The sequence below is a fragment of the Bactrocera dorsalis genome, chromosome 5, assembly GCF_023373825.1.
Source record: "Bactrocera dorsalis isolate Fly_Bdor chromosome 5, ASM2337382v1, whole genome shotgun sequence".
Taxonomy (NCBI): domain Eukaryota; kingdom Metazoa; phylum Arthropoda; class Insecta; order Diptera; family Tephritidae; genus Bactrocera; species Bactrocera dorsalis.
This window is the reverse complement of record NC_064307.1, coordinates 7,864,943-7,885,432: the sequence shown is the minus strand read 5'-3', so window position 1 is coordinate 7,885,432 and position 20,490 is coordinate 7,864,943. Positions and strand designations below refer to the sequence as shown.

Sequence of the window (20,490 nt, the reverse complement as noted above, 5' to 3'; positions counted from 1 at the left end):
GTCTTGTAGACAACAGTAAGTAAATTAATTAGACGAGATCCGGAGATAGAAGACCGGCTTAGAACCAAAGTGCATTTTATAACCATCCAACAAAAATCTTATTGTGTATTAAGTGGAACTGTAAATACTACTCCTGTCGCATAGTAGCTTCTGGACAAAAAATAGTAAGACTAAAATAACTAATATTTTCCAAAATCCAGCCTCGGGTTAACGTCTACGAGACAATGCTTTCCGACTACCAAGATGTCATGAAACGTATTATTACAAGCAATCTAATACTCATCCGTGCTTACGACCCAGAAACAGACGAATAATCGGCCGAATATCGGGGCAAAGGTGAGCCAAAGCCAAAGAAACCACGTCAAAGCAAGTCAAAAATCAAGATTATGTTGACAGTTTTCTTCGCTTAGCGAGGTTGGGTGCACTTCGAATTCCTTTCGACCGGCCAAACTGCCAACAAGGAATACTATTAGCGGGTTATGAGTCGACGCGCCCGGCTTGTGTGAATTTATTCGTAAAAAGAGAGCGGTTATGGGCCGACAACTCTATGGTTTTGCACCACGATAATGCTTCGGCGATTCTTCGTGAGTTTTTCGCCACAATTCTCAAGCAATATCGAACCGCAAACACATTATCCACTTGGTTTAGCTCCGCGACTTATGGCTTGGCTTTTCAGCAAACTCACACGACTGCTTCGGCTAACCCGTTTTGAGTCATTGAAGACTGTTCAGGAAATTGACTTTAACAACTGTTTCCAGGGTTAGGAAAAACGTTGACATAAGTGTATTGGGGCCACGGGGAACTACTTTGAAGGGGATGACATATGTATATATTTTAAAGAATAAATTAAGAACTTTAAAATTAAGAAGTAAGTCTTACTACTTTTTGCTTATAGCAGCATATTCATCAGCGACTACTATGCAGCTTTAGATTCTGCATTTGTAACATGAGTATAACAAAAGCGTGGCTGGGTTTTTATTCCAAACAACACTTGTAAATTCACTGTTCATTAATTGAGCGCTTAGTCTCAGATGCGTATGCCAGCTGTTAGCGTTGTGGTTGTATGCCACCGCTAGCAAGCTAATTGCAATTGCTGCAACACAATTGGTGATTCGAACTTTTGCCTTGTAGCCAAGTGCACTAGAGGGACCACGCATGCCTCAGCTAAGAATCAAGAAGCTATCGAGTACCATTCAGCACATGTGGAATAGCACATGTGGACTTCCGACGCTTGTAATAGATGTTATGGACGTGTGTGTGTCATTTTTGGAACACCCTTCTGCTCCTGTGCCTGAGTTCGAGCGCTTGAAATTACATTTCGAATTATTTGTTGTGTTTTTGTAAGCTTACTTTGCGGGATAACTTGGTTCTACTGCTTGCAGAGTTGGCCCTCCCACTCTTCAACATCTGCTCACTGGTCAATAATGTTGTTCTTCACTTCTTCCACACTGTCGAGTCCATTCGATGTCCAGATCGAGCTCTGCGTAAATCTGAAGTGTGTGCGTGCTCGTCACGCTCGAGCGCATCCATACTCTGCACTCCAACGACTCCATTTTCGTTGGACATCGCCCGCATACAGATCTGCCACTTAAGGAGCTTTCAAAGAATAGAGGGAAGGTGGAATACGCTCTCAGCCATGTCGCACGCACAACACTTGTGGTACTTATACAGTTATATATGTTTGTATGTTTCGTCTGTGCTTATGTATGGATGTACTGCATATACAAGTGTTGCTGTTGCTGGTGTCTCACATTCTCCACTATCCCTTCATTAATGGCTCCGCGCCACAGTCAATGCCAATCGGGGTGTTGCTGGTGTTTACGCCCGCGTTGGGACCAAGAATCCACAATCCTTCAATAATTCTTACGTTTGCTATTTCCCTGACCACCTCCAGTAAGTACTCTTCCCACGCCATGGTTTGTTGTGTGAAACCACTCGTATCGACTATGCGCTGTTGTCACCAGAAGCAATAAAACTTCAGCAGCGAAAAAATTCTCTAACGGCATTAGTCCATTACTGTTACATTTCCGTTAGAGCAGAACAACAAAGCTCGGCTTTTATATTATACCTATCGCGTTTCGCTTTATTCACACTATCCGCTGCACATTAACACGAAACAATGTGTCGAAGTCGAAATAGAATCCGACGCCAACGCCAAAGTCCGCTGTTCTGAGGTGGGGTGTACTAATGGAAGAGCATATAAAATATTTATGTATGGTACTCTAAGCCGCGTAGCGAAATTCAATGACTTAATTCATACAAATGTCAGTTATAACGGAATATTGCAATAGAATTGGCATCTTCGAAAGTTTTCCAAAGCCGTTATTAAAGATTATCAATTCGTTTTGGTATGTTGGTTGAGAAGGAATAACAGGCAACTTTTCAGTAAATGGAACTTTTGAGGGTTTTTTAATTAAACTAGAAAACTTAGTTCAGGCATTTAATGCCCTCTGTATTACCGTACCATTTGTATATGCGGTGACTAAAAAATATATGTACCATAGGCCCATCGTCAATACACTGACTAAAAAGACGTGAAATAGGGTAAAAGAGCCGCCTTTATGCTGCGATGTCTGAATTTCGTATCCCCGCAGAACTAATACGGCTGTGTAAACTGACGTTGAGAAATACCAAAAGCTCCGACAGGATCGGGTAAGACCTCTCCGAGCCCTTTGGATACCATACGAGGTTTCAGACAAGGCGACTCCTTCAATCTACCCTTGGAGAAAATAATTCGAGCTGCAGATCTGTATAGAGATTGTACCTTCCTCTATAAGAGTGTACCGTTGCTGGTGTACACCGATGATATTGATATAATCGGCCTCAACATCCGTGCGATTAGATCTGCTTTCTCCAGAATGGATAATGAAGCGCAATAAATGGGTCTGGTAGTAAACGAAAACAAGACGAAATATCTCCAGTTATTAAACGAACAGTCATCGCATTCGCGTCTTGGCTCCCACGTCACTATTGACAGAATAACAATAGCCAACAGGTACTACATCAGACTGATTAGGCAATTGAGAAGTAAAGTCCTCTCTCGACGAATAAAGACTAAACTATATAAGTCACTCATTATTTCCTTCCTGCTTTATGGTACAGAGGCATGCAATGTGACACATCTGATGAGTCGACGTTACGTGTTCTTGAGAGAAAGATTCTGTGAAGATTTATTGTCCTTTCCCCATTGGCAACTCATTCGATGAAACGATGAGCTTTATGAGTTATACGACTACATTGACATAGTTCGGCTAATTCAGAGACAACGGCAACGCTGGCTAGGTCATGTTGTCCGAATGGATAAAAGCGCTCCAGGAAAGCAGTGGAAGAGGAAAACCTCCACTCCGTTAGAAGTACCAGGTTGGTAAGGACCTGGAATCTCTTATTGGAGCCAAACAGCGATAAGGAAGAACGATTGGCGCGCTGCTGTATACTCAGCCACAACCACGTAAGCGGTCTCTTCGCCAGTAAAGAAGAAGAAGAAAACTCAGTATGTAAGGCGACAATAAGTGTACCTCATTATACCCAAAACTAGATATATTCAATTTGCCACGATATTTGTAATATTCAAAAGGAACGGCCAAGTTCGTCCGTCCGCCTATCCGTCCATATGCGGACTAGTCCCTCCGTTAATTTGTCCACGTACTTTTTTCTCAAAGAATGTTCCAATTTGTCGGATGGGAATCTAGTGCTTGTCTGCAGATTTTTAATTGATTAATGCCCAAGACAATGGTTCAATATCCGAAGAGAATGTTCAGATCGGCACGTAGCTGCCATACCAACTGACCGATGTCAGTTCTTGTAAGGAATATTTGTATGTGTGAAGGTTATTACAGCTTCTGTGTACCCGAAGTTAACGTTTTTTTCTTATTTTATTTGACTTTTGGCGATACTGTTAATAACGTAACAACCACTAATTCATCAGCTAACTATAATCATAACAGAAGTCTGAATAACGTCATGTGACTTCACACCGCACGCCTTCACAGCTTCTCCTTACTATATCATCTACAACTACAACGAAACCTTACTTCGTTGCGTTGCCGAAATTTCTGCCTTTCTGTATACAAGTATATGACATATTCCTTCTCATAAACTCCAGCACCGCCTGACCACTCTTTTGGTGGTTTTGATAAAACACAAATGCTTTTTATTACTTTTCGTGCGTCAATTTCATTATTTTATTAAAATGGATGTGACAAATGTCTCATTTCAGAAACGCCTCTCCCTCTATCTACGAGCCCCATAACAGCACGACATTACAAACATCAACAACAACACCATTTGCACATTCCCGCATTTTGTTTGCGTACCGTCCTTTCGTCCTTTTGCTGGGCCGCGTTGATGGCTGGCACAATGCGCGTCACTTGGCTACTTATTTATTTATGCGTTGCAGCTGGGCTGTGGTTTGCCAGCCTTGTGAGCTTGATTAACTGGCGTGTTTTGTCAGTTGAAGTTGATGTTTTCGTGTCTTTCCGCGCCGTACGCACTTGCTCTTTAGAAAACTAATTACATTTAATAGCCGCTGCTTGTCACAGCTTCGCCTTTGCCTGTGCGAGGCGTCTGTAAAGCGAAATTGCATGAATTCCTCATTTGAACCATACTTCGCACTCCACCGAGATTCAGTTGAGTAAAGTTTCATATATAAACACCAAGAAATTGCGTCGTAGAATATAATAGTCCAACATGGAAAGCCTAAGCAGTCTACGAAAGGAACGGCAGAAAAGTTTCATGAAAATTATTGGGTTCATAAAACTTTCAAGTTATTTTTTGTATCAGAATTTTTTGAGAAAATGTTGCTTTCAGAAACAGAAAAAATTTCAGTTTTTATACTTTTGCAACATGTTGCTACAGAGGATAAAATTTGTTCACCAAACAAAAATAATATCACCTAAAACTAAACATGTTAGATATAGGGTTATATGTATATTTATATAAAAGATCAGGATGACGAGAATAGTTGAAATCTGGTTGACTGTCTGTCTACTTGTTTGTCCATCCGTCCGTTCGTGTAAGCTGTAACTTCAGTAAAATTTAAGATATCTTGTTGAAACTTCGTATAAGTGCGTAATCGGACTACTGTCACGCCCACAAAACGCCATTGAAGGAAAACCTATAAAGTGCCATAACAAAGCACTAAAAAAGATATTAAACTGTAATTTGGGACAGAGGTTTGCTGTAGCAGGATCACCCCTGGACTGTAAATTTTTAAAAAGTGAGCGTGGTCCCGCTCCCTAATAGGTCTAATACATATACTACTGTGATCAAATTGAAAAGTGAATTTTTAATTTATACTTCGCGTGTTTTTCGAATCGGGTTTTCTGTAGGTTGGTAGTACTGTTAATGACATCTATGCTAAATTTCATGTAAAACAAGAAACAAAAGTTAACTTCGGCTGCACCGAAGCCAATATAACCTTCACAGGCGTATTTCTTTTAGTAACCATGTGTTCAGTTTGTATAGCACCTATATGCTATAGTAAGCCGATCTGAACAATTTCTTCGTATCTTACATTATTATCTTAGAAAATAACCTGTGCCAAATTTTGTGAAGATACATTTTCAAATGTAAAAATTTTCCATACAAGACCTTGATTCCGATTGTTCAGTTTGTATGGCAGCTATATGTTATAGCGGTCCGATATCGGCAGTTCCGACAAATGAGCAGCTTCTTGAAGAGAAAATTACGTTTACAAAATTTCAAAACTGAAAGACTACTTCGTATATATACAGACAGACAGACGGACATGACTTAATCCACTCAGTTCAACATACTGATCATTTATATATATACTTACTTTAGAGGGTCTCCGATGCTTCCTTCTAGGCGTTACAAACTACATGGCAAACTTAATATAAAAGTTTATGGCATAAATATTCGTTAGTATTTGATATACGCGTCGTTTTATGAGACTCTAAAAGTGAATTCTTCGATTTTCACTATGTCTGAATTTATTGAACAAAGAAGTTTGATAATGCACCATCTCGTACTGCATTGGTTATTCGTGATCATTTCGCCATATTTTCAACTAATATCGCACCGCAACCACCACATTCGCCTGGTTTACCTCCGTGTAACTTCTGGCTATTCAGCAAATTCACATGACTACTCCAAGGATACCTTTTTGACACAATAGAGCTCAATTGAAAAGCTGAATCGAAGAAGGCTCTGATGGCTCCCTCAGAATGGTTCCCATAAAAACTGTTACCCCACCCCATATAACGGCACTGTTAAAAACTTCTTAAATCGCTATAAACCAATAACTAAATATACCACATTCAATAATTTTTACCTTCGAAATGGTAGTAAAAAATGCACAATGGGCAAGGCACCGCCCACTTTTAGGTAAAATCAGATATCTTAAGCCACTATGTACCGACTATTTGGACCCTAGTACCTATATGTTAGTTGACTTTTTACCGCAAAATCAGTCAATATAATTAAAATTCAGGGATAATCGTTTCCTGACAAAGGTATGTCTGTATGTCCAAAATGGATTGAATCTTGTCAATACTTCCCTTAGCCCCCATGAATCTAACACAACGATTTTTGAAGTTCCAAGTGACTTTATCGGCCGTTATCTCAATGAAAATTAAATAATGGTGATTGAGTGAAAACCAGGGAATATTCTTTTAGTATGTATGTATATATATATAAAATTGCTGGGATTCTGATCCTCTGATTGACGGTTTGCACCTTAAAGTATATTTAAAGTGCGGCATAGGTGATACTGTTATAATTCAACCTGTAGTAGTACCGAAAAATCCAACATCTCGGTTCAACGCAAGTTGCATTGAAATAAAAAAAATTGTTATAAAAACCCGCCGTTGCTTTAAATATTCCGAAATTTCTCATTTTACTTACTTGTACTCCGGCGATGGGCAACCCTGAGCTACGCATAACAGTACAGCACCCTCATCTTGTGAAACTTGTACATGGGAAGTATGTTCGACGACACTCGGTGAAATGATGCCACGGTGAGCTGAAAATATTGTAATAGTTTGGTGACAATAATTAATAATTCATAGCGTAATCACTGGTTAAAGAAGGAGACCAAGATTCCTTGAAACCAACTTATTTCATGGTAATAGTATGAAACTGAGAAAATTATACAAATAAATAGGAGGCACCAAATGGAACGTAAAATAAAAAATCGTCTTCGAACCAAACTTGCAGGAGAAGCATGGTTTTCAACCGATTTACTTTTATGCTACATGGAATGCATATTAAAAGTACCGATTGGTGGATAGATTTGGAGATAAGTGGAGACCACATGCACCCCTGTTAAATCCGATACTTTTCGGGTCGAATTGGTTTGGCTCCATTCAAGGACATTTTTTAACAATGATTGTAGGTTTGATTTACATAACGAGTATGGTCTTTGAGGTTTTACAATTTGGCATGAACTTAACAAAATCACTCATTATTTAAAAATTAAACAAATAACCTATGTTTTTCTACAAATGTATGTATGTATGTGTGTGTGCATGAATTAATAACAAAGCCGGAGCAAATATTTTCGTTTTTAATTTAAAATCGTGAGTGCTAAAAAATAATTTATGCGTTTGCGGTTTTGATTCATGAAAGCTTTCAACGCCGATCAATAGAAATGCAACAAATACAAAAAAGCACAAATAATAAAAACAATACAGCATTGCGATTTTATTCCAATTCGTTGAGTGTGTTCATGCATTCAAATTATAAATTTATTCAATTAACATATTCGACGCACGAGTTTGTGGCCGAGCAGCTCAAAAAAGGAGCTAATTAGTGAGGCTGAAATTAAACGAAAATTATGCACACACACAAACACACACATGTGAAATCGCCTGCATTATTTCTGAAATTATTAATTTACATTTTCGGCTTTGAACTTTAAAATTAAAGCTTATGTAAACCATAATTATTGGCACAAAAAACTTGTCATTAATTATTGAAGCAAAAATTGAAATTAATTATTGAACCATTTTAATTGAAAATTCTATTAAACCAACCACAAATTGTGAAAATAACTAAAATATTTAGATACAGATATGAAAAGATCGAACTACTCACAATTTATCCTGAGACGAGTTGGCGAACTGACGACCACTTGGCGTGTCAAACGGTGCATGCTGCGGCAGCGAAACGACTGCGATTCATCGCTCTCCTGCAGATTGTGAATGAGCAGCTCTCCGGTCGGCAGTAGGTGGAACTTGCCATCTGTGGAAGAAGTTATGAGGTTTTCTGCATTAATTGCCTCATATTTTATTCATCTGCTTAATCAATGTTCAATATAATTAAGATAAGAAAATGATAAAGTAAATTTTGTTCATGAAAGGTACGAAAATGGTTAAGACTTTGGAGCGCATATCTTGAATGTTTAGCTGCCACACAACGTTGTTAAATATGCAGTGCCTGGCAAGAAAATCACAGTTTACACCTTGACAGAATCAGCATACAGAACACCGCATCCGAACACCTACTGGCACACCTCAAAGGATAACGTACGCACAAGTGTTGCTGCTCGCCTCCGGTTGTCGTTTTTGTCACTCGCACGAATAATCACATTTTCACCTTTAATGCCAAGTCGAGCTCACTGGTTGCACTCACTGTCAAAAACTTGACAAAAAATGCACACTTTGCGAACTTTACACGACGATATGCTAAGCTCGTTGCGCGCTGAAGTCCCAGTGCTTTGATAAAGGACACGGCAGACAAGGAAAGAATAAACTGAAAATGCTCTTGCTTTGACTTACCTCCTTGCAGCGATGGGTAGATGTAGATAGCAGGTTCATGAACCCACGAGACCACTCGCACCAATTCCTTAACGAACGTCGGCACGACACAGCGCAGTATGGCAGTGCATCCTCGGGCGGCAGACAGCACCTCGACATCCACTTTGTATGCCTGCGCAACAACTGCAACAAGGCGAATTACCGTTAGTTATGCTGTCAAAATGCACGCATTTGCAGTCATTTTTTGACATTTATTAAAAAAGAGAATACAAGATATAACACCATGAGATTTTTCTCATTTTACTTTTACCTATAAAAGAATCTACTTATTGTTGAGGCGCTAGAATTTTAAAAAATGAGAAAAATAATTTGATTAAACTGCTTTTTCCCCTAGTGAACTAACTTAATATCTAATTCGCTCCCGATATTTCTATACATTTTATATGAACTATGATCCTCTTGGCCCCAATACACTTCTCCCAAAGTTTTTCCCAATTCTCGAAACAGCTGTTAAATTCTGGAATAGCCTTCAATTCTAGCTTATAATTCTCGTAGAATAGTTTCGCGCAAACCACATATAACACTCAAATAGTATTTCTCGTTAACAGTTCGGCCGACCGAAAGGAGTTCGGGGTGCAGCAAATCTCGATAATCGCAGAAAACTGCCAACATATCCTTGATGCCTCGTTCTGGACGACCTTCGACCTCCTCAACTGATGAAAATATTAAAAAGGTGAAGAAAAGTGACAAGAGAGCTCGATATCTCATGCGAAGCCGTTCAAATGATTTTGGTGGATATTGTGGGTATGAAACGCTCGACTCGTCCCACTAAAGCTGATTTTTTTTCAAAAAATGTTGGGTAACGTACCGGACTCTTTAGACATGCTCGATCGTGCGAATTCGGATCCCACATTCATGGAGAGCAGTGTAACTGCCGATGAAACATGGGTTTATGAGTTTGAAATGCAAACAAGACAACAATAATCCGAACGGAGGGGAAGAAACGAGCCGAAACCAAAATAGCCACTCCAAAGCCGCTCAAAAATTAAGGTGAAACTCTTTGATTCCGTATAATATTTTCTTGTTGCCCAAACAGAAACTGTTGCTCTGTGGAATCCATTTTCAGTCGATCAAAGAGATAAAACAAAATTCGCTGAAGGAGCTGAAGGCCTTTCCATATTTATGAAAAGTGTTTCGTTGGCATAAATGCATATCTGTTGGAGATTACTTTAAAGGCGGAAAAATAAATATTATTTTGCGTTCTGTTCAAATCTTCCGGGTACTTTTTTGTACTATGTAAATGCAAAAGCTATTAAATTTCACCGTCGCTTCGTATATAAACGGTAATTCAGAAGATTCCTATTAACCGTTGAATCGTCTGCTGCACTTCATCTGCTCGGCATTGAACTCGACGTGCGCAATCTGATTTTTGAACACCTCCCTACATGTCATACCTACGCACATGTACCGAGTGGCGAATATATTTTGTCATTCACACAAACGAGTATATTCGGCACTAAAATCATAACCTTTTCGAAGTAAGAAAGTGATTGCTTATTATACTCACCGGCACGCACTTGCACGTCGCGCGACACGATGCGCCCAACACTGTTGCTGGCGATGCAACGGTAAATCGTATTGTGCACGTCCTGGTGGTAGGCCGCCGCCGGAAATGGCAAGAGCACCAACGTGCCGTTGCGCAGTACGCGTCGCACGCCGTGTATTTCCGAGACTGCAGTGCCGTCCGCGTGCACCCAGTCGATGGTGGGCTGTGGGCTGCCGGACGCCGAGCAGTCGAGCCAACCGCCAGACGAGTTGGAGAATTCCACACGTCCAGGCGGCTCCATCACGAAGCCGGGACCGCGCAGATGTGTGTCGAAGACCTCGGCCAAAGTGGCATCTGTAAGAAGAGAAATTTGAATAACTGGCATTAAAAAACAATCGGCAAATAGTTTATTTGAAGGAATATATGTATGAATATATAAAAAAGAAGACGAATTACTATGGTATAAATGTAAAGTCGCGTTTTGTTGTGATTCCAAAAAAATATGAATAAATGAAAAGGCAAAACACCAAACGGTCCAGCACTTGAGACTTGTTGGCTCATTGGCTAGTTGTCTTGCTGCGCTAAATGCAAATGGAATCGCAAATGCGGCCGCGCTTGGCTAAGCAACTGTAAAACTGCGAACATTGAGTTGGCAAGTGCAAAACTGCGGCGCAGGAAACGTTTTCGAGCGCAGCATGAAGCACGGAAATCGCCTTGAAATACGCAGGAAGTGGCTGAATAAAAATGATTCGGTTATGAAGGAACGAACATAATAAATGCAGAAAATGCAGCACGATGACGGAGCACTTGAAAATAACACAGCAATGCAGCGCAGCGAAAGGCAAGGCATTATGAATATAAATAAAAATTTCAACTGGACGTCATATTTGTGCTCAGCGTGCGAGCAACAGAAGCCAAAAATGAGACAATATAAGTGAGCGGACCGCCAGGTCGGGAAGCAAAGGTTCTTTTCAACCCTAAAATAGTCAGCTGCAGCTTCCGCCTGCTGTTCGGGATATTAGCACATGAAAGTCCATGCCAATAATTTGCAAAGTGTGGAGATACCACAAATGTGTGTGGCGAAAAATGTACATATGTTTATATGGCTTTATGTCTTCCCCAGGGGTCTATTAAAATTTTCCAAATTGATTTTTTTGACACCTAAGCCCCCTTTCCGTAGACCAGGTCACATATATATTTTTTTTTTTTTGTTTAATTTTTCCTTTCATTTAAATGTCATCATTTTTGTATCAATTACCGCCATGTTTTCAGTTAACAAGGCATGTAATACTAAATTTATTATAAAAGGTGATCAATTTCGAGGTTCGCCTGCTTTTTTAAAGAAAAAAGACATAAACCTCAAATTTAATGAGGAAAGTTTACTATCATTTGAAAGAATATTCTCTGACATTTAATTTTTGAAGATTATCTCTATGTACCAGATGGTCCATCCATTAAGTCCAATTTACTATGACCAGTAGCGGAATCATCCGCATAGACTTTAAACTTTACATACATCCAAAGGAAAAAGTCTAGAGGTGTGATATCACACGATCTTGCTAGCCAATCGACCGTGCCAAAACATGAAATTATCTGCTCACCGAAGTGTTCTCTCAATAAATCCATTGATTGGTGCGATGTGTAAGAAGTGGCACCGTCTTCTTGAAACCAAATGTTGCCGATATCACTATCTTTAATTTCAGGCATCAAATAGTCTGTTATTATGACAGGATAATGGTCCCCATTGACGGTTACTTTCTCAGCCGCATCATTTTTGAAGAAATATGGAACAATGATTACATTGAGCCAGAAATGGGCCTCATCGCTGCAAAAAATTTGGCTCAAAAACGTCGAACCTTCTTGGAACTTTTCAAGAGCCTATAGCGAAGCAATGTCCTTTGGGAAAGTCGAATGACTTCAATTCTTGCACATGCTTTCAATTTAAGATCTGGACGTAAAATGCGCCAAGTGGCTCCATACGTCAGTCCGAGCTGCTTTAAACAGCGCCGAGTTGACTCACTCAACTTCGGCTGCTATATTTTTTTCACTGGGTGCTGGACGTGGTCTATTCGTTCGAATATTGTCCAATAATGAATGCTGGGACTCCAGATGGGTGATGGTGTTGCCAATAGTGCACTCAGTAGGCCGATTGGGTTAACCATAAGTTGAACGAAGATTCTTTACAGAGCGCGAATTTTCGAAATAAAGTTGAACGATTTGTAAAAGTTGTTCAGACGTAAGTCTTTCCGAAATGCCAAATAATACAGAACAAAAATAACACGACAGCTTGACACGATTCACGCGTCATCTCCAAAAATAGGCTATTGAAAAAAGTATATCTACCTGGCTCACCCTATATCATTTTATTAGATGTAGACAACGTTTCTGTTAAGTTTTAGGGTGTCAGATTTATCTAATTTTACATCATTGTTGCTTAGTGGATACTACAAAAAATATCTTTATTCTCCTTCAAAATGCTCGAAAATTTTAGAGTATTTCTCAGAGGCGAAGCAATGATATTGGAGCCCTTGAATTGGCGTATAATACATGTTATTCGCTACCATTGGGCAACAGGCTTATCATACTTGTTTAAATTTTTAAAAACGCCTGCTCTGAAAAAATATATTACCGACTTGAAAGAACGATTGTTCGCTACCAAGAATATTGCGAAGATGTGGAGCTTATTTGCTCAAAGAACAGAGTTCCACATTTTGATGTCATTATTTAAAGCGACAACATGACAGACACTGAAAAATAAAAATAAAATATTAATTGCAAAGAGTCTTAAAAAGCATAGAGTTTTTAATCTGAGACTATGCCATAAAACCGCACCGAATTGAATGGGTGCTTGAGTGCTATCAGTCGCCGACACAATACGAAGTAATTACTTGCAGCATTTCACTCCCGACAGCCGAAATCTCTGCACACCAAAATGTCATTCATATTCGGACGAAATGAGCGTATGTCTATACAGACAAACATACAATTGGAAACAAATATATGTACATACAAGTATGTACTGTATGTACAGAATTAAGGCAAATACAATTTAAGACATTAAAAATATACTTACGCTTTCATGCGCAGCGCCATTGTGTATAAATATAATACATGAGGGTATGCGCGTCTGTGTATGAGCAACAGTACCCTTTCGGCTGAAGTGAGTGCAAAAGCGCGTACATTTGAAACGCTCGGGACCCAACAGCTTTTGTTTGCATTAACTGACGCAAAAGTGATGGCGGCCAGCGAGCTGCACATAAACAATTTTAAGACACTCAAAGTGGCAGGAAAATACTACACCACACTTCTTATGTGATCCAATGGGACTGAATCAGCCGCCCTTCCGCCACGAAGACACTAGTTCCCAACTGGTTACATATAACTCATTCATGTCCATGCTTCATTCGTGTACATAAGCACCTTCTGGGGATCCCCGGTGCCAACCAGTGCGGAGGGGTCCAAATCTGCCAGTAAATGAAATTCAGACGGGCTTTTTGTACAGAATAGACGCACAGTTTGAATTAATTCTAGGATATTGTAGACTGCTGCTAGTATTAGTCCTGCAATAGGAAATGGTCTGGGTATTTTGGGTTCCTACCGGGTCGTTTTTGCTATCCTTAGCGCAAAAAGTATATGTTCAAGTACATGAGAGTATATGTGTGTGTAAACTCTGAAATTGTTATGGGAGTTAAAAGAAACGCAGAGAAGTAAAAAAGGGAATCATATTTTTATGGCTAATATAAAAATGTTTGTCGCGTAGCACAGCAGTACAACAGTTCTGGCATGTCCGTACTTACTTAAGGGAACAATAATTTAACGGAGTTGCGAAAGACAGCAAACACAGCAAATAAAAAGGCAGAAACGCATAACGGACACCAACGCATACCGGCACAAAGACTGTGCATGAAAGGCGAGAATGAAGAATTCTACTTTCTTTTGGTGGTAGCGAGTAGCGGGCAGTTATAGCCACGCAGAAACGGAAATATCAGCAAAGTCTTCACTCGGCGCGTAGGAACGGGAAGTAAAGGGGGCGTATCAGCCGTCGGTTTGGTATTGCAGTCAGTTAAGCCGTTTGGCATTCTACAACGAGTATTATCTGCGTTGACATATAAACACACAAAAACTCATATAAAACACGCACACTAATCCAACGCTGGTAGGATTACTTACAATGAAAGGCAAGAGACGCGTAAGGAGAGTGTATATTAAAGGGAAAGGAAATAAAAAACGAGCAGAAAAGAAAAATACGAAATGAAATGTTGGAAAGGCGAAACTCTCCTAAGATTTGCAATTGCAATATTTTTACGAGCGCACTTCATGGTGCTTTGTACGAGCGCGCACATTCACACTACCACATCCCAGCGAGAAAATCAGCGACATCAACTAAGCTGCCATTTTGTTGTTGCTGTAGCGGTGGAAAACATTACTAAAGTAATTTCGAGGCATGGTGGCGGGATATAGATATCTTGGTACGTTCCGGTTACTTATACCCGACTGTCGTGGGAACGGAAGGTGCCACTTCCTTCCCACGTACCGAAAAGGCTGAGTATGACTTTCTAGAACAATTCCAAGATTAGTTACGTAGAAATTGTTAGTCGGGTATGGATTGGAGGTAACAAGTTTTAAAGTTATAAAGCTATAAAAACGTATATTTTGAAATCGGAATTAAACTCATATTTAAAGTATTCTGGAGGAAAAAATTCACCAACCTAAGTTCAAGACAATGTCCGTTCTCACGACGGCAGGTCGAAGGCAAGATGAAATATCTCCTGTCATCAAACAAACAGTTGACGCGCTCGCTGCTTGGCTCTCATGGCACTGTTGACAGTCATAATTTTGAAGTCGTAGATAATGTCGTTCATTTTGAAACCAGTATTAACAGCAACAACAATGTCAGCCTCGAAATCCAAGGCAGAATAACTCTTGCCAACAGGCGCTATTTCGTCCTAAAGTCCTCTCTCGACGAAGAAAAAGCAAACTCTATAAGTCCTGCCAGAGGCATGGACAATGGCAATATCTAATGAGTCGACGTTACGAATTTTCGAGAAAAAGGTTCTGCGGATAATTTATGGTCCTTTGCGCATTGGCAACGGCGAATACCGTAGTCAATGGAACGATGAGCTGTATGAGATAAGCGACGACATTGACATAGTTCAGCGAATTAGAAGACAGCAGTTACGCTGGCTAGGTCATGTCGTCCGAATGAACGGTAACACTCCAGCTCTGAAAGAGCCCAACTCCGTTGGAAAAACCAGATAGAGATGGTTCAAGGTGTAGTTAAATATGTTCCTACAGGGTGTTTTCATATAATACACATGCATGCAATCAAGCCATTAGCTTAAGTTATGTAGTAACACAGCACTTGTTGTGTTGAGGTTGGTGGCGCGGTGCTTTGCTGGATTATGGGACAGAAATACTCAAAGCCATAAAAAATCTGCTTATTGTGTAAGTTGAAACAAGAAAAATGCTGATAATTGCAAGCATGAAAATGAAGCGCGAAGTTGTCGAGTGAATGAATTTTGCACTGTAGAGCGGAGCGTGCTTAAAACTGCACCGAGAACAATTTCTTTTGATTTCTTGAAAAAAATGTTAAAGTTAAATTTTTTAATTTTGCCCCAAGGATGTTGTAAAGCAAAATGTATGAGGGATATGAGAGATAAAAAGTAAGTTGTAAGTTCGCTATTTCCTTCGTTTCTCTTGACTGAAAGCGAGTATTCAATTACAAAAGTATTTGAAACGTTTTAAAATCAGACAACTGCTTATGTAATTGAACTAGTCCCGATTAATAGAAAAGAGTACATTCAACGTATTAGTCTTAGGAGCAAGAATAGACTAAGTAGCTTTGCACATTGAAACATATTTTCGCTTAAGGGACTACATGAATTTACGGGTTTCAAAAATGTAATTTTTTTTATTTTCTTATTAAATTCTACAATACTTTTCAAGTTAATCCGAGTAATAGTTTCGGAGATTCAGTCTTGAGAACTTGTGAGCTCGAGGCGAGCTAGGCTAAGTGCGCCGTCTTTAAACACAATTTTTCTCGAAACTGTGTTTTTAAAGTTGGCTGGCAAGATTTCTCGAGAACTACTCAAACGATCTTAATGAAATTCTACACAGGTCTTTGAGATACAGTTCTTAATGACTTGGACAAAGGATTTGTTTCGATTACAACTATTTGAAAAAAATACCACGAAATTTTTACTGAAATTTTATTTTTTTGTAAAAATATTTGCTAAAAATTCAATTTTAATTTCTTTCCTTCGTCCAAGTTCTATATAAAGGTTTTAACTAAAACAAATATTTTTTTCACTTTATGTGATCATTTTAGAAGAGATCATCGGAAATGGCAATGCAGTGTCCGAGTTCAATTTTTTTTTCCAAAAATTTTAGAATTTCTTTGTTAATAATGATGTTTGTAACAGTAAAAAATTCTAATAAAATATTTCATTTTTTATATGAGAAAAAAATTGTTGAAAAAAGACTGTTTTTTACCCGAGGAAACCCATGTAACACCTTAATTTCATAGAGGTATCTGACTTTAACTTACATGCCCGGTACAAAAGATATAAAGTTGGCATGGATTTTCATTTGGATTATGGGCTTCTAGGAGGAACCATCAACCCATTAGCAGTATTTTTAAAGCAGAGCTGCTTATAGCGTTAAATTTACGAATGTTTAAGTTCAGGATTCAGAAGAATTAAGAGTAATCATGGTTGTAGTCCAAACCAATATTCAATGTTATCAAGTTTTCGTATAATCTACATGTAATGTAAGCCATAACTTTAAACGATTGAAAATATGTCTACGAGATATATACGTTCAACTTATTACAGGGCGATACGAGATGTACCTTTTGGAAGAAAAAACGCATACAAAGACTTTTCAAATAATTTATTTTTGAAAAATTCATCTTATCGAATCATCAAAGAAGGAAACTCAATAGATCCTTTGGTATTTCGATATCTCCCAATGACACGAAATGCTCCTAGATTAAATTCAGTGAACAAAGATTTCTGAGTGAACGTAGCTTCAATATATTATTACTAAAAATCGTACTACTTTGATAATTACCACATTGGTTGAGGTATACCTCGACTTTAAAATTAATAAAGCGTGTTACCTAATCCAGCAAGAAACTTTGTGATTTGCTCTCCACTTACTTACATCTCAAAGCAGCGAATCGCGTTTGCTTTTGCGCCAAAACGTGTAAATCTAACTGATATTCTAACTTCTATTATATATGTTATAGACAGATATATCTTATATGATTCGTAAAAATAGTGAAAAAAATCAACTTTTTTATTTTGAGGCATTCCGCTGAAATCGACAAGTTTTTCCGGCTTTGCCAACACTTATACATATGTATATGTATAATACTCAAGCGAGCGACAGCGGTGATGGATTTGTCCGTCTGCATATATTCCGCAAGAGTTGACTTTGTTCTCATTTTTGTAGCCGCGTGCGTTTGAGCTGGTGGGCGTCAGACAAGACAAGCAGCGTTTGTGTTTGTGTTGGTGTTCGTTTTGGGAAAAGGATTAATGGCTGTGGCACACGCTGTAATGAGTGACGAGAGTGAAGCGAAGAAAGAACTGCATTCGAAAGCCGTGAGTGAAACACGCTGAAGGAATGAAGAATGTACGTGGGCACACAGAGTAAAAAGAAATAAAATATTTCCAAATGTATGTCTTCTTCCACAGCGAAATGCAAAGCAACCGACAACAGTCGCAGTGACGGTCGGCGCTGCCAACGGCTGTTGCCAGCTTCGATTTCCTTTGAGGATTCCGAGAACTGTGCACGCGCAATTGTGCGAGTGCTTGTGTGTGTATGCATGGTAGAACCGCCGTTGCAATCACTGAAGTGCTCACCAGAGCACAGACAGCCATGCCGCTGCTTCAGCATTTGCGGTCGTACACAGCCGACAAGAAAGCATTGATTTTTCTGCAGCTAAACCAAGCAAGTATATATTTGCACGAAGAATATTAAGACCATGACATCAATAGAAATTTAAATTTTAGAAATGAGTTAAATGCCGTTATTTAAAAAAGTCTACCTTTGCTATAATTATAAATTTTATTGATATTTTTTTGTTTTTTTTTTTCTTTAATATCAAAAAATATTTTATAAGAAGCACTCATTTGCAGTGCTATAAGAATCAATAATTTATTTACTAAGTACTAAATTTAGAGAAATGCCGCGTCGATGTGGAAAGAAAACAGACTGCCTAACTCGCAACATTACAACCGTCACAACTCGTGGAGGATGCGATAGATACCGATAGTTGAAGAGGGAAACGAGACGCATTTGCAGAAAAAACATAGAGAGCCGAAATGCGAGAGTACGAAGGGCTTGGCAAGCTGGTGGATAGGGGTGATGCTAATTTTGCAAAAAAAAATTGGCGATTTACAGAATGTGTCAAGACCGGAGCATACTCTTGTAGAACCAGCAGAGGTGATCTGGTGACTTATGCCCAGAGCATATTAAAATTATGGAAGGAACACTTCTCCAGCCCGCTGAAAGGCAGTGAAAGTATAACGCCAGGAGAAGTCGAACCCGATTCCCCAATCAATGATGATGAAGCAGACGTTCCATTGCCCGACCATGAAGTAGTTCGAAAACAATTATCCGTCTGAAGAACAACAAAGCGACGGAAGCCGATGGATTGCTGGCCGAGCTATTTAAATACAGCAGCGAAAAACTGTTAAGATGTAAGCATCAGCTTCTTTGTGGAATATGGTCGGACGAAAGCATACTCGTGTGCTCTGCCTAATCCACAAAATGGCAGACCCCACAATCAGCGCCAACTACCGTGGAATAAGTCTCCTCAATATCGCATATATGGTTCAATCAAGCAGTGTGGTTTTAGGCCAGGAAAGTCAACCAGATATTCACCATGCGCCAAACCTTGAAAAAGACCCATGAAAAGAAGATCGACATACTCCACCTCTTCGTCGATTTCGAAGCTACTTTTGACAGCACGAAAAGGAGCCGGCGACGTCTGAATTTAAAAATTCGACCTGAGTCACTCATTATCCCCGTCCTGCTATATGGTGCAGAGACATGGACGATGAGTCTGTTCTGATGAGTCGATGTTACGAGCTTTCGAGAGAAAGGTTTATGTTCCTTTTCTCATTAGCAACGGCGAATATCGTAGTCGATGGATGGTCGTTCGGATTGTCTTATAAAAAAATGCTCGTTAAGTACCGTAACTATTTGCGATATTGTTCTTCACTAAATTTCACTTTTCTTTTTAGACATTCTGCTATTATCGCTTTTTGGACACATACATATAAAGACCTTGTCTATCTACTATACGGCGTATATGCCATTTAGATTTAACACAAAAATAAAAAAATTTAATTGAATTACTTACATCTCAAGACCCACTAACCCATAATAGTAATCATAACCATAAACTTAACATAAAAAAATGCTATCCACTTCTTGAGGTTATTTGATATTCCTCGAAATACGTATTTTGCTTATATTTCGAAATGAGTTTTTCAGAGGATCAATGAGATCCAGTTTCAAGTTCAGTACACCAAATCAGTTGCAAAACCCTTTAGCGATTTACATATAATACCTAATATGCCTTACTAAATATCATATTAGGATTAATATCTAAGACCGGGCTACCATCACCTTATCTTCATTCCAATCCACTCACAACAATAAATAATAAAAATACTCACTTTCGCGCTCATCACTTTGGCTCAATGGACCAAGTTTGAATTCCCCTAACTAATATGTGTGGATGGGGTAAAACGCAAACGTGAAGCACTTTATATTTCCATTGCAGCCACTTAACGACGCCAATCAACGCAACAACACCAATAACTTCATAAAATACCAATTCTAACTTTGCGTATTTATCGCCCATAAAAAATGCACAATTTTCCGGTCTTTTAAATTCCAACGCAGAGCAGAGCGTGGCGCACGAAGGGGCCACCAGCAGCCGCAGCATGTGGGAGTTGCGGCGGCAGGAGGGCCAGGCAGGCATGCACGACGATTGCGCCAAAGATACCAATAAAAAATAAGCAGCACTTAGCTGCAAGAAAATCAAAGAGCATGTTTACAACAAAACAATATATTTTCTTAGCATTTCTTGTCTTTAGTTTTGTGCGTCTCGCCTCGAAGAAAGCGAGGCAACGACTTGTTGGCGGTGGATAAGCGGAGAGCCACGTGCCTTCAGCCGGTTAGAGTGGAAGCCTCGCATTGCCTTCGCCTTAG

General features: G+C 39.3%; 1 protein-coding gene across 7 annotated transcripts in view; it reads right to left on the bottom strand.

The window, feature by feature from the left end:
• Positions 1–20,490, bottom strand: part of LOC105231303 (Down syndrome cell adhesion molecule-like protein Dscam2) — a 111,967-nt gene that overhangs the window by 77,566 nt on the left and 13,911 nt on the right. For all 7 annotated transcript variants that reach the window (XM_029552465.2, XM_029552470.2, XM_029552466.2 and 4 more), the window contains exons 2-5: positions 10,285–10,617; positions 8,739–8,900; positions 8,056–8,202; positions 6,865–6,982 (exon numbers count right to left, since the gene is read on the bottom strand). In XM_029552465.2, the coding sequence (XP_029408325.2) occupies positions 6,865–6,982; positions 8,056–8,202; positions 8,739–8,900; positions 10,285–10,617 (760 nt within the window). The remainder of the gene's footprint in view (positions 1–6,864; positions 6,983–8,055; positions 8,203–8,738; positions 8,901–10,284; positions 10,618–20,490) is intronic.